The 14,837-nt window shown below is 48.2% G+C and overlaps 1 protein-coding gene across 2 annotated transcripts in view; it reads right to left on the reverse strand.

The window, feature by feature from the left end:
* MSI2 (musashi RNA binding protein 2) overlaps positions 1–14,837 on the reverse strand; it is a 339,416-nt gene that overhangs the window by 203,441 nt on the left and 121,138 nt on the right. For both annotated transcript variants that reach the window (XM_078064887.1, XM_036106012.2), the window contains exon 6: positions 6,480–6,572. In XM_078064887.1, coding sequence (XP_077921013.1) covers positions 6,480–6,572 — 93 coding nt within the window. The remainder of the gene's footprint in view (positions 1–6,479; positions 6,573–14,837) is intronic.

Below are 14,837 nucleotides of genomic sequence, written 5' to 3' on the forward strand. Positions count from 1 at the left end.
CACTCAGCAGCTCTACCCGGGGTCAGAGGGCAAATAAAGTCCCCTCCCCCATATGACACACTTCCGAAGGGAGAGACTGACACAAACCAGACAGAGAATTAATAAAACATGAGGACAGTGTTGGCCTTGTTCTGGGTTATTACAGGAAGAAAACTGAACACAAAAGTAGCCTTCAGCAAGGCCAGCCAGGGAGGGGAGAGCAACGGGGGCCCTTCCTGGCCCACTCCACAGCTGTAACTCAAGAAGGTCTGAGGAACATCAAGGCTCTCCAGAGCAAACGCCAGCAGAGGACAGGCGAGGAGTGGTCACACTGGCCACCTTCCAGTCGGTCAACCTGGACAAACCACCTCAGAAGACAAAGGCCTCCTGGGAGCTTTGGTGCCCACAAAGGACAGACGGGGACTTTTGTTTTCCAGGCCTGGTCTGAGCAAACCACACACCGCATGGAGCTCCATTTATCTACAACACACATGTGGAAGCGATAAAACATTACCTCAGAATCACAGTCCACCGTCAGGAACACGGTGAAGTTGCTTATTTATTTTCTCCCGAATCTCTTGCCTTTCAAATTTCAAAGGCTTTCTAATATTTTTATGTTAGCTCTTCCTCTCCTCACACACACAGTATCAAAAGGACTCTCTGAGCAGTGGCCACGAACACCCCACCTGCACATACAACCCGGGGCGAGGAAATCATCGGTGTCAAACACTTCCTTCGAGCGCGCCCTCCGACCATCCCACACACACAGGCGGGATAAATGAAAAGATCCCACCATATCAAAAGCCAATTCATTCTTATTTTCAATTTTTTTTTTCTCCAAAAGACTTCAAGCACCATTCTCTGTAGCTCAAGTTCACTTTTAGAGGCCCACACACAACCCCACTCCAACAAAAGGACTCCGGAGGACCCTTTTCACCTCATTTCCACAGGGCTCCCCTTTGATGGGACCTAAAGAGCTCTAACTCTCCAAACCCCGTTTCCCTGAAGGCCTCCTCTTGCCGTCCACCACAGGAGACCAGAGGGGCTGGCCCAGGAAGGGGTTAAAGCCCTCATGTCAAACCGCAAACTCGGGCACTGGCCCAGAAGGGACATGGGAACCAGGGCAGTGGAGTGATAAAGGCCGGATTGTAGCAGCCCACTGAATTGGAAATGACTTGTAGGCCTAATGAAACAGAACTTTGGCAGTAAAACAGAATGAAAGGAATGAGACAATAAAAGGCTGGAACAAAGGGTGCAGAGTCGTTTCAGCTTAGCAAAATAAGCTCACTTTGTTGGTGGGGAAAGCCAAAGCCGATTAGGATAAACCAACGACTGAGCGTAAGTCTTCCAAACTAATTACACAGTTCACCATGTGAAGTATAATTGGAAGCCTCCAGATGCGGGCTGCTTTGCTTTCACAGGAGTTCTATAAAGTGAGAATTACCTAGTGAGCTCGGCACTGAGCAGCCCTATCATTGAGGTGAACAGCTGAAAGGTGCAGAACTGCTCCATCCGGGACGAAGCCGAGAATTCATTAAGTTTAAAGGCCTCTTTTTGATCTCCAAAATCCTATAAGTGAGAATTTAAGAAACCGGTACTTGAAGGAGGGGCTGAAAGGGGAGAAGGAGGAAACCCACGCACATGGAGCTTCTTTGATCCCAGTGCTTTTTAATTACCAAGCTGGGCTCTTCTGGATGGCTATGTGGGGAGCAGGGTGGTGAACCCTCCGAGCGATTGTCTGGGTCTGTATGTGCCTATCGAGAGCATCATTCACGTGCCACTTTCTGGAATGGTCTGCGTACATCATTCCTGGACGTATGAAAATCGTGAGCACAGATAACGTCCACTAGGAAACCTGATGCAGTGAAATAAATTACCGCACATCAACATTCTTGACAAATGAACAAAACCTGCTCACTCAGAGTATAGGGGCTGCTTCGTGGTAAAGTAGGAGACGGGGTTTTTATAAACGGTGAAAAGAGGCTAGATGGTACAAAAATGAATGACTATCTGGGCTCTCCCCAGCATGCGCTTGTGTGATCTTGGACAACTCATGACCTTCTTCCACATCAGTTTGGTCATCTACATGATAGATACTCCACCTATCTTGCTTGACAGCTTTGAGAATCAGATTTTAAAATGCATCAAAAAGCTTAGCCCAAAGCATACATCCCTCAAAGTCAGAAACAATCAACTCATAGCAAAAGAATCTTTGTAGTAAAATCTGAACTTCACAAAGTCTGAGTCTTCATTAATTTAGATCTAGCACATGTAATAAGGAGGTGGAAATATTCTACAGATCCCTGGATCTTACTCATAGGATGAAGATTCTGGTTTATAAATAGCACCTTTTTCCAAATAGAGAATCCCTTCACTGTTTCTGCATCTTGCAGTCCAGAAATTAACTCTACCAGAGTTATGACGGTTTCACTTATTATATCATGCTCATTGCTATTGATAATATCTTGTTTTGGTTACAGTCTATGGATACCTTAGATAGATACCTATCTATCCATATACCCCACTTATGTATGTTTATTTTTTTTGAAGATTTATTTATTTGAGAGTGAGATACCATGCACGAACAGGGGGAGGGGAAGAGGGAGAGGGAGAAGCAGACTCCCTGATGAGCAGGGAGCCCAATGCAGGGCAATCCCAGGACCCCGGGATCATGACCTGAGCCGAAGGCAGACGCCCAACCAACTGAGCCACCCAGGTGCCCCTCTGTGTTTAAACACACTTTCTAGATTATTGAATTTTCAAGCCTGAAACCAACCTTAGGAATAACCTAGTCCAGGGTTGGCAAATTATGGCCCACAGGACAAAAGTGGCCCACCACCTATATTTATAAATAAAGTTTTATTGGAACACAGCCACATCCAATAATGGATTGGCCATAGCTGCTTCCTCCATACAAAAGCAGAACTAAATAGTTGTGATAGAGACCATATGTTCTGTAAAGCCAAAAACATTTACTATCTGACCCTTTACAACTTTTCCAACTCCTTCCCTTAGAGGAGAAACTGAGACCAGAAAAGAAATGGCCTGTTAAGGTGTCACAGTGGGGACACTGTACAGGCAGGCCCAGCACGAGGGCCTGGAATACTTCTGCCTTACTTTCCTCTAATGATAGCATCAGAACAGCTACCCAGGGGGTGTGGATGGCCATCCAAGTGGGCAGAATCCTTATGCCAATGGCCACACTTGACAATCTCATCTTAAATATAAACAAGTAATGACATCCCTAACCAGGGGGGTGGGGGTAAGTTTCAGGGAGGAAGGTGGGAGAAAAGCACAAAAGGGTTTACAAACCTCCAATTTGAGTTATTTAAAGCTCTCGGTGTGTCATTCTGCCCCCACTCCACTTACAGTAATGACATATTTAAACTCTCTTAGCCCAGCCCCATGATAGCAGTCTTACCCATCTTGATTGCCACCTGAAATAAACAGTCGAAGCAGCGGCCGCCTCAGGCACGATGGGAAGAGGGAGAAGGGAGAGGAATGACAGTGAGGGAAACCTAAAACACGGGTGGCAAACCCAGAATGGAGGCGTGGAAGGATGGAAAGTTCTGGATGTGAAGGACAAGGAAGTAGGGTGTGAATTCTGGCTGTTATCCTGCCTTACCTGGGTGACGTTCCTTGAGACTTAACGTCTCTGACCTTACTGCTCACCTTTGTCAAAGGGCTGGATGACACCAAAATCCACCGTGCAGATGAGATGAGGGGACCTATGTCTAGTTCCCAGCACTGTCCCCAGCCCGTGGATAGACACAGTCTCTTCCTTTCTTTTGCATCCTCCCCACCCTAAGCCCATCCTGTGGATTGATCCGAGGTTGGAACAGGGCTCACAGTTCAGGTTCTGTTAACAGACAAGCCTGGAGGGGAAGTCTGCATCCAGCTCTACCTTTCGGAGGTGACCTTGAGTCAAAGACTCAATCCCGCCTAGACTCCATTTAACAAGCTACAAAATGGGCAGTACCCCTACCAGCCTCCCAGAGAAGAATTAAATGAGATAATATCAGTCAATGGCCTGGCCCAGGACTCAACACAGTACATACTCACTAATAAAATTCCACCTCGCTAATTTGCCATTAACCAACTAAAAGGGGCCCCAAACAACTTTACCGACGGGAATGCGTACAAGTATGTGAGTCTAGCTGACACAAGTGTGTGTGTGTTCGGTTTTGTTCAACCAGAATATAAACTACTGAAGGGCAGAGTCAGTTTGTTGACTCACCATTGGGTTGACTCACTGCCTTAAGGCCCAGCAGCACAGTCTCCTCTCTTTTGATCGCTCTGATTCCAAATGAATTACACCAGAATCCTCAGAGGTGGTGGACCCTGCCCAAGGTGGGTACGAACATAACACGAGCCACCAGCACAAGGAGGAATAAGCCCCTCTGAAGACAGACCCAGATAATGCACAGAGCACGTGTATGAAACAAGCTACTAAAACAGGAGCATAGAGAGTGTTACGGTTTTGATACATTCAAAAGCCTCCTTAGTCCTTTAATAAAACACCTGATAAGTTTACACATCCTGCTGGAATCTACAAATGTTACTGCTAAATTAACTGAGCAGCTTCAGCCCCAGCGCAGGCCACGCCAGGGAAGATGGTCTGTGAATGCCTCCCTGACAAGGGGACAACTGTTCTCAGGGCAGGGATGGTTGCGGCCGTGGGCCCGGCCAAAGCTTGCAGAGCTTCCCACTGCTGGATACTGGGTCCCAACTGTAAGTGTTAATGAAAAAAGACAGAGAGAAAAGGAGAACGAGAGAGAGAGAGAGGGAGAAGCCTGGAGGTGGGAGCATGCAGAGGTGCGGCAGGTACCGGCCTCTCTGGAATACTCTAATAGCCCAACTTCTCTGACACCCACACATAGGACCATGAGATTCCAGTTTATAGCTCAAAAAAGAAATTCCACCTCAATTTTGTGAACACTGCTCCTGGCCTTGTTTTAGAGGCAGAACTGTAGCAAAGGGGCGCACACTCCCGAGCCTCCCTTTACACAAGCTGGACCTGTCTCATTTAATTATTTCCAGTCTCTCCCCACAGGCAGGGTGGGGCTGGGCTGTGGACCAATCCCCCCTGGTGCTTTAAATGAGTCTTGAAGAGAAGTACATGGTCACCAACGCACTCAGCTATTCTTCAAAACCGGCCAGAATGCATCAGCCCCCAGCTGGCAAAGCAAGACGGTGCCATGGGAAGGCGTCTTTCCTAAGCGACCTGGAAGGGCAGTTAAGTGCCATTCTGAATGCCAAGCCGGGCTGGAGGAGCCTGGTTTCTCTTTGTTGCATGTCTCCCATCCATGCAGAAATTGATGATGACCAGAGATGGGAAAAATCTCCATTTTGAAGCTAAACAGTGATCAGGGCCCTCATGCCAGACAGTAGCTCACAACTCGACACACCCGGGGACGAGGTCTGAGCCGCCCACCACCTTGAGCAAACAAAGAAAAGCACAGAACCTTCAGACCGGTCAGTGGGCAGCAGTGCCTGTACCACCCAGGGCAAGCACAACAGCCGTTACCGGGGGGGACAGGAGTGACAAAGCTTAGAAGAGGCGCAGTGTCTTCTCCCCCTCTGCTGGATCAGCCCTCTGGCAGCAGGGACGCAGACCTTTGCAAGGGAGACCGTCGCACACCTGGCCTCCCAGGACAACACCCATGGCAACTGAAAGATGCGGGAAGCAGGGGGCCAGCACAGCCTCTCAGCTGCCAGCTTCCCAGGACACGGCAGCCAGAGGAGGGGATCACACAAAGCCAGCAAGGCTAGCCTCCCCCACAAGCTGCCTTGTCGGAGCCCGGGGACCATGTGGCCATCAGAGGAACGCTACTTTCCAAGGCACCAGCTCCCCCACCAGCTAGAGAGAGGCTGAATTAAGCACATCGCCCATGGTTGCATATCCTGTCTGTCTGCTGACTCTGTCTTAACCTACACACTCTCACACTCCTGGTCCTGGCTGACTGCGGGGCATTCTGCATTGCTCCCAGCCTGGTCCAGCAACAGAGCCCAGGGGATCATTTTACTTCTGTCCCACACACATTCTGACAGGTACAGGCCCAGCATCTTTCCCGAGTCTCCTTGGGCATCTGACAGGGGAAGGTTCAACCACACAGAACCCCAGGGAGCCTCCACTCTTCATGTATCTTCCAGAAAGGCATAGAACGAAGCCCAGCACCGACTCACAGGCCTCTAGCAGCTTCTGCAGGAGCTCCTGTCCTGTGAGTCACAGCCCCGCATCCCTCCCCAGTCGCTGCTGCCACCACCACCAGCTCCCAGCCCAGGCCCCAGGTGGCCAGCACCACCACACTGCAAGGCCACTCTGTCTGCTCCTGTGGGCACGTGGGGCACCATGCCGACCACAAGCCAGACTCTTCCATGTCAGCTCCTGACAGATTTCACTTAAATCTGGACAACCAAGTGCAAGGACAAGGTTCCTGAGGACGCAGCTGTGGCAAAGGGAGGGGGCGCGGCAGCAGCCAGCCCCCTGCGCCACTTACCTTGCCAAACTGCTCAAAGTACTGCTTCACATCTTCCACCACCGTGTTCGCAGATAATCCGCCTACAAATATTTTCTTTGTTCTTGTGACCATCTGCAAGAAATGACAAGAGGAGGACGTGGGTTAACCAGGTTATCTGAAGCAATGCTCGCTAAGACGCTATAACAAGCCACTCTCCATGTGCCTCTAGGAAGGCAATTTTAGATAAATTCGAGCTGTACGGCACAGGCCCTTGAGACATCTCAGAATGCTGGAGACAGCCACGCTGGATAGCTCAGGCCTTCAGGCCACAACCTATAAGCTTGAGTTTCATACAGACAGAGTAGACTTCAGAACCTCTAAGCCATAAGACACAGCTTCATTCTGATTTCTAGCACAAAGAGAAAAGTGGCACATCAAAGCTATTTTAAACCTAAGAGATGTGAGCAAAACAGAATTATGTGCATAAAAATCTGCTGCCCAGAAAGTACCATAAAATTTGTCAATAAGAAACTCAGACATCATTCAAACATATGGGTGGGCTGTCTACACCAAGCTGCTCTGCGTGCTGGTTCATGTCTGCCAACGAGACAGACCCTGACCCCACACGCAGGGGCCACTCTTGGAGCTCAGTCCTCATTCTTTTTCCCCTCTAGATTCCTCATTATTCGCCCTGATTCACCCTACACTTTAGTCAAGCCCAGCTAAGCCCCAGGTATCCACCCCTTTGTCCATACAAGTCCTTCTCCCTAGAACGCCTCTCTGGGCCTAAATCTCCCATGGCTACCATCCTGCAAGATCCAATGACCTTCTCCAAAATGCAAGCTATCTATATCGTCCCCACATCCAGAAGCTGTCCCTTCTCTCTTCTGAAACACTAACACCATACCCACCAGCCTGTCCTGGCACCCACTTCTTCCCACCTAATGCAGAAGTCACTGATAATCCTGTCTTTCTTACTTCCTTCCCCAGACACTGAGTTCCTGATTCCTCTCGGTACCCTCCACAAAGCCAAGTACAGCGCCAGGCCCACAGAAGCCCACACCAAATATGTGGTCGATGTGAAAACAAATGACTGTGGTCACATTTCAGAATGACACCAGTTCCAAAGCAAATGATACAAATGGTTCAGAGACAGAACCAAACATCATAGGTAGGAGCCAAAAGTGAAACAAGAAAATAAATCTTACTCTGAACACTAAGTCTAGGCTGTGTGTGTGTTTTATTTTTTTTTAATGTGCAACTAAAGAGGATTTTATCTAAATGTTAAATAAAAAATTTCAAACCTCAGTAGATACAGGGTCTCACCCATTTGGCTACATATAATAAAAGCCCAATGTCTTAACCTGACACGAGAAATTCTGTCACAATGTACACACATATCAAATCATAATGTTTGTACACTTTAAATACCTTACAATTCTGTCAGGTACACCTCAGGAAAGCTGAGGGGAAAATGTTTTATGAGAACATATAAATAAAAGCATGATTGAAACCCCAAAAATAAGTGAATAAGATGAAGCCGAGAATGTTTAAAAAAACAAAAAAACAAAAAAACCCACAATGTCATATGTGTCCATTACAATTCGATGTCTTGAGCTTAGCATCTTCCAGGAGTGACATGTGCCACCACAGCCCGCTGACGGAGCCCCATCTGGAATGTCCTTGTAGCGGGCTTGCTGCACTATTTTAAGAGGCCATTGTCCTAGCAACTCCACACACTTCCTGTGGGCTCTGAGGGCCATGCAGTGGTTACACGTGTGTTTAAAGCTGTGATTTACTGCTTTTTGTCTCTTTTCAGATGAACGGGAGAGAAGATGAGATGATGTACATGAGAACGTGCTACGAAGATCCCACCAGCATCCACAGTGCCAACTCCAAGAGCCTCTCGTTAACCAGTGGGCATCTTATTCTGCCCCTTACTGTCCATCCCCCTTCTCAGCTATTCCGTAAGTCCCTCTGGCAGACAAGGTCACCTTCCCGTGAAACTCCATCAGTCCCTCTCCAGATTTCAATCTCTCCCGACACTCACTGACTGCCAAATTTTACTGCCCTAACTTTCCTAATGTGTTCATTCAACAGATACATTAAGTGCTAGGTGTTGGAGCCTATGTTCCAACATAATGTAGAATTTAATCCACAATGAAATGGAGATATAATAATTAGCCTACCACGCGAGGTTCCTACTAGGACTAAATTAAATAACATATGCCAAAGTGTCTTAGCAGGACACCAGGCAGATGCTAGGTAAGTGGTCACCGTAACCGAATCCAAAGTCATTTACTACATTCATCCTTCAAGCTCAGAATGAGCTTGTGTGGCAGAAAGATACTTTACACAAAAATCTTTGATAAATCAACTCTTGGTGCCCCATTCCCTTCCACTGTAATTTCAAAACCACTTTCCTGCATCTCCACATGATTTCAGATGGTCAAAGACTCCCAATAGTTTCATTTCAGATTTTTCATTCTTTTTTTTTTTTTTTACCCAGCCAAGTAATTAAATATCTATAAAGAAACTACTGTGATCCACAAACATGCATTAGTGGAGTTCTCAACTTAAAGAAACTCTGAAGAAGCATTCTATAAAATGAACCCTATGGTGCCATTTCTACATTGTTTAGAGCCAGGTGGGTATAGAGCAGACCCTATTTATATTCCAAATGTTCACATGGACCCAGATAATTAAATGAGTAATGTGTCTTCATTCCCAATAACAGAAGTCAACAGAATGTTCATTCCCCAATAACTGGTTAAATGAAAAGGCCCCCTCTTATACTCTCTACAGTTGCTCAACAGCCATAAACCTATCATGCCAGAGCCTTAAACACTGGGGCAGACACCCAGCTATAAATCTACATAGTCCCAAAAAAAGCCTGTAAAATACTTTTTTTAGAAGGATGAGAAATCCCAGGCCCCAGACACTGCGCCAAAGTGTCCAAGTTACTAAAACATCCTCTCCAGGAACCAGCTCAATTCAGTGATGGATCCCACTCTACGGCAAACACTAAAAGGAAACTGGTTTAATCAAAACCTTCCAGACGTGAAAAGGCCAGTGGGAAGATGTGCAACACTCGGTTAGCTGCTCATCAATGTCTTGGCTTCAGGAGAGGAGAGCACGGCTGGGGGGCGACGGGGCTCTGCACGGTGACCCCTCCCCCACCAGGGGGCACCCTGGAGGAAATGGGGTGATTTACTTTGGGAATCCTGACAGCATCACTGCTAAACGGACTGTGCAGTGCTTGATGATTTGCATTCTGAAGACGGACACGGGAGGCAGGCAGAGAGGACCCTAGAATCACACATTCTACCCTGTTTCCCTTCCACCTCCAGGGCTGCTGGTGAGGACAGGACAGGGGCGGAGCTAGATGTCGTGTCCAGGCTCCCAGTGGGACTCACTGGAGGTCCTCAAATTCCTATCAATACTATCAAAGTTTCTGTGTCCATGTCTGCACACGTGCATGTGTACGTGCGTGCGTGTGTGTCTGGGGTAACTCTCTAGTCCCGATCCTTCCGTCTTGGCTGCTACTTGCCCCAGGAACCACCCAGCATCCCCAGAGCTTTAACCCTCTTCTGACCTCGGAAACAGGGTGCAGGACACGTTACCATTGGTCCCCCTCTGACTCCATAGTCCTTTGCGTTATAAAAAGTCCTCTCCACCCATGGTGGAGACAGCCACCTGTGTTTTCTTCCTGCGCTAGGCCCTTTGGGTAACTGTTTCCTAAAACACAGCCCTCACACCAATACAGTACTTAACCACACAAAGCAAGGGAAGCTGGCCACTGCACACCAAAATGCTCAGGCGGCCCCAGGCGGTCCCCACAGTGCACCCAAATGTAAAGAGCTATCCATCTGTTCCAGAGAGGGCTCACTCCAAAATCCATTAGGAAAGTGAGCTTAAATGTCCTTTGCATGGAGTTTTTGGTGGAGGGGTTGTAGAAAACACTTTGTATGCAAGTGCTTTCCACTCTTTGAGACACTAGATACCCACCAAGAGCCCAGTACCACTTGGGGACAGCAGTCTCCCCCAGCAGATGCCCTTCCTTTTATGGTCTAGGGCGGCACTCTGGGGAGTGGGGTGTGTGTGTGTGTGTGTGTGTGTGTGTGTGTGTGTGTGGCGTGCATTGGGGGTGGGGAGTGTTCAGGCTGCTCAGGCTCGCACAAATCGTTGCTGCACATTTTGTAGCTAGACCCGTAATTTAACGAAACACCACTGCTCTCCACACCTCTTGGATCCACAGAGAAAACCCCGGCACCCATTCCAGTCTGGAAAATTGCCGTTTACACGGAAGAACTGGCCAAAGCCAGCTGCTACCTAGAGCTGCAAAGAACACTCCACCTTCCTGCTTCTGACAAAAGAGCTCTTCTTTTTTTTCTTAAGTTTCAAAAAATCCCTTTAAAAAAAAACAACTGTGTTTGTATCTGAAATGGTCACTCAGAGTGGGACCACTGGTTGTATTTTTATAAAACAGGATAAAGCAGATGAGTGTGCGTGTGTGTGTGTGTGTTGAAAGCAGAAAGTAGAAGTATTAGAAAAGAGAATTACTTTGAAGAATGAGATTGATGGGGAAAACTTAGCTCTAGGAGCTTTGCCCCAAAGATATTAGTTGTCACACAGGAAAACGACAGTAACTGAAAATATTTCTCATCCTGACAAATGCATGGAAAGGCAGGAAGTGGCTCTGGAGAGTCTTGAATGGGTAGGAGAGAAGCCCAGAGAAATTAAGTCAGCTCTTGCCATCACCACGTGCCTGCAAAGAGCTCAAATTCCCCCTTTGGTGACACACATTAGTCATCTTCACTGCCCAACAGCACTGGCTCATTTACAGAAGCTCTCCCATCTGTGGGAGCCCTGAGGTGGAGAGGGCCCAGGGAAGATGTAAGAACGCTAGCGCTGGGCAAGATTTTGCAAGCCTGACTGCCCATTGTCCCCATTCTACAGGTGGAAAAACTCAAGTCCCAGCAAGCTGGCTCATGTGCTGGTTAAAGGCAAAGAGCAGAGTGATGAGGGAGAGAATGGATATGTTGGCAGATACCATGCAATTCCATCCCAGACTCTGAATCTGGTGAACACTTTGTTCTTCAGATTCTTGGGTAAAATTGTATGTTATCATCAAAGTGTCAGTGCCCTGTCTCTGAGAATTAAGCCCAGTTTTTTACGACAAAGAAGCTCTCGCAGGGCTAACCGGGGTTGCAGAAGTCCCAAACTCCACAGCCCCATTCCACAGGGAGTTTCCTCCGAGGGACGTGCCCTCTAAAATTCCCAAGTTCCCCCAATATTTGTTTCCAACCTTCCCCCTCCCTCTAAACTACTACTCTTGCTACCACAGCTGCCGCCGCTGCCACCATATCTGAACCCAGTGGCAAAACTCACTTAGCACACAAAAGCAGAACCCAGGTACTAGAATCTTCTCCAAATGATTCTAGAATCACATGTGGAAAAAGACCATACTGGGTTGACTAGAGTCCCCCCAAATTCACATCCACCCAGGTCTTTGGAAACAGGGCCTTTGCAGATGTAATCAGTTAAGGATCTTGAGATGAAATCATCCTGGGTGTAGGGAGGGCCCTAAATCCAATGACTGGTGTCCTAACAAGAGGAGAAGGGACACACACTACCCATGGAAAGGCCATGTGAAGATGGGAGGAGAGACTGGAGTCATGTGTCTACAAACCAAGGAACCCCAAGAATTCCCAGCAGCTACCAGAAGGTAGGAGAGAGGCATGGACGGCTTCTCCCTCACGGTCTCCAGAAGCAATGAGCCCTGCCAATGCCTTCATTGCAGACTTCGGGACTCCTAAACTGGGAAAGAAGACATCTCTATGCTTTAATCCCTCCAGGCTGTCTTAATTTGTTAAGAAACCGATCTGGGGCGCCTGGGTGGCTCAGTTGGTTAAGCGGCTGCCTTCGGCTCAGGTCATGATCCTGGAGTCCCGGGATCGAGTCCCGCATCGGGCTCCCTGCTCGGCAGGGAGTCTGCTTCTCCCTCTGACCCTCCCCCCTCTCATGTGCTCTCTCTCTCTCAAATAAATAAATAAAATCTTTAAAAAAAAAAAAAAAAAAAAAAAAAGAAACCGATCTGAAGACCTACCTGGGGGAGGCCCTAGGACACGACAGCCCTGGCCTCACCTCTTCTTGGTGACCATGGAGCAGGAGTCCACAGGGAGGACCCCCACCATCATGGAGGAAGACAATGCCGTACCCACATGTGTGACAGTCTGAATCTACCCTCCCAAGGACGGCAGGCCACGCTCATCACTTACATACCCACTATGGCGGGGGCCACAGGGACAAGTCTCTGCCTCAAAAGGTAAGGCAATATCTACTGGGAGATGAGGGAGGAGCCCAAATGCTGCCCACAGAGTCCAGATACCTCTGGCATAACACTTCATACAAGCTGGGCCAAGGGAGGGGAGAGGGCAAGAGCAAGTCTGACTCTGCCCTTTGCAAGTCTGAAGCAAAGATGCAGAAATGACAGGCCAGACAGTGCTGGTGGGGACGGACATAAAATGACGCAGGCCCTCAGATGATTACACAGTTACTAGATGACCCTGTAAGTCCACTCCTAGTACATACCCAGTACGTACCCATATGTCCACCCAAAGCCTCTCACACAAAATGTTCGTTAAGGCATTGTTCATACGAGTCAAAAAGTGGAACAACCCAAATGCCCATCAAGGATGAACAGATAAATTAAATGTGATATATCTGTGGAACGGAATAGTATTCGGCCACAAAAAAGAACAAAATACTGACATATGTTGCAACATGGATAAACCTCGAAAACATTAGGCTAAGTGAGAGAAGCCAGTCAATAAAAGGCCACACATACTGTAGGATTCCATTCGTATGGTTGCTTAGGGCTGGGGAAGCAGGGATCATGATGGCTTTTAAAGAGTAGGAGGTTTCTTTTTGGGGTGATGAACACGCTCTAAAATGGGCTGTGGAGATGGAGTGCGTATCTGTGATTATACTAAAAACCACTGAACTGCACTCTTAAATGGGTAAATTGTACGGCATGTGAATTATGTCTCAATAAAGCTGTTCTTTTTTTTTTTTTCCATGACAGGCCAAAAAGATCCCTAAATTGAGAGTCTGAATGCAAAAAGGGCTTAAAAATAAACCCACGTGCCCTAGAAAGCATGCTCGCCCCGGCTCCTGCATCCGCCAGCTACGTCTCCATGCTTTGCTTTGCCCCTGGTTGACCACTGGACAAAGGTGTAACAATATTTGATGTTGCCAACTGCAGAAATTAATTTAACTTCAGAGGAAACTAATTATAAATATAACCCCAAATGTTTCTCCGAGCTCTCTCTCCCCATCTATAGCTATGAGCCAGAGAGCACCAGGGTTCAGGCGACAATTTGGCATTCCCTCTAAATAGCTTTAAAATTGGAAGAAAAAAATAGCCTTCCTCTATATGGGGCTGGAATATAATTTACACACAATTATCCGGCATAGTCAGGTTACAACATTACCTCTGATTAAAACAACAGTAACTCACCTACAGGAGAACGTCATCTCGTAATGAAATGATCAGGCTGCTCCGGCAAGCTCCCCACCTCCAGCTCAGGGCCCTCTGCCTGGCTCCCTCTCAGGCTAATTTAAAAATACTACTTCTCTTACTCTTGGGGGGAATGCTGCAGCCCGCATGGGTGACCTGTCCACAGGTCGGTATCAGAGAGTAACATCCTAGACAGTGACACTCGGACAAGGGGCTCCGGCGGGGGTAAGAGAAAAAGGTACAGAGATCGAGCGTTGCCTTGCAAAGCCCAAGAAGTTAAGGATTATGACCCACGGTCAACCGATGCTGAGCAGCGAAGTGGCTGGCTGGCCATCACCCCGATCACAGGCACCCGAGCTGTTCTGTACCCACAGGTAGCTTCTCCGTCACTCCAGCCTTCTGGGAGCCCCCTCCCCCTGATACTCACCACAGACTGAGTCACGGGAGGCCCCAACAACACTCTCCGGTGTTCTAATGATTGCCGATACGGAGATGCAATTAAAACCCATCATCTTTTACAGCAGTGGTATTAAGCGAAATTAAGTAAGTACCCTTTACTGTTGCTGAATTTGCAAGGAAGCCGTGCATCCCTGCATACAAAAGAGGAGCCTCCAAAGCCCCAGCCAGACAGCGGAAGCAGATTCTGACTGAACCCCCAGAAAGGGCCAGCGGGGATGGCGGGGCTGCTGGGAACTCCGTGCCTTCCATCTGGGCCCGTCACTCTGGCCCACCGTGCAGCCAGGTGGGATTCTTCAGAAGACCTGGAGGACACCTCACGGTGAGGGGTGGGGCCCTGGAGACGGTGACACTGAGGGTCCGGGGTGCTGCATGTCTCAAGCAGAGGTCCCAGGAGACCCAGCCTAGGGAAGTGATCC

This window comes from Halichoerus grypus, chromosome 2, assembly GCF_964656455.1.
Source record: "Halichoerus grypus chromosome 2, mHalGry1.hap1.1, whole genome shotgun sequence".
NCBI lineage: Eukaryota > Metazoa > Chordata > Mammalia > Carnivora > Phocidae > Halichoerus > Halichoerus grypus.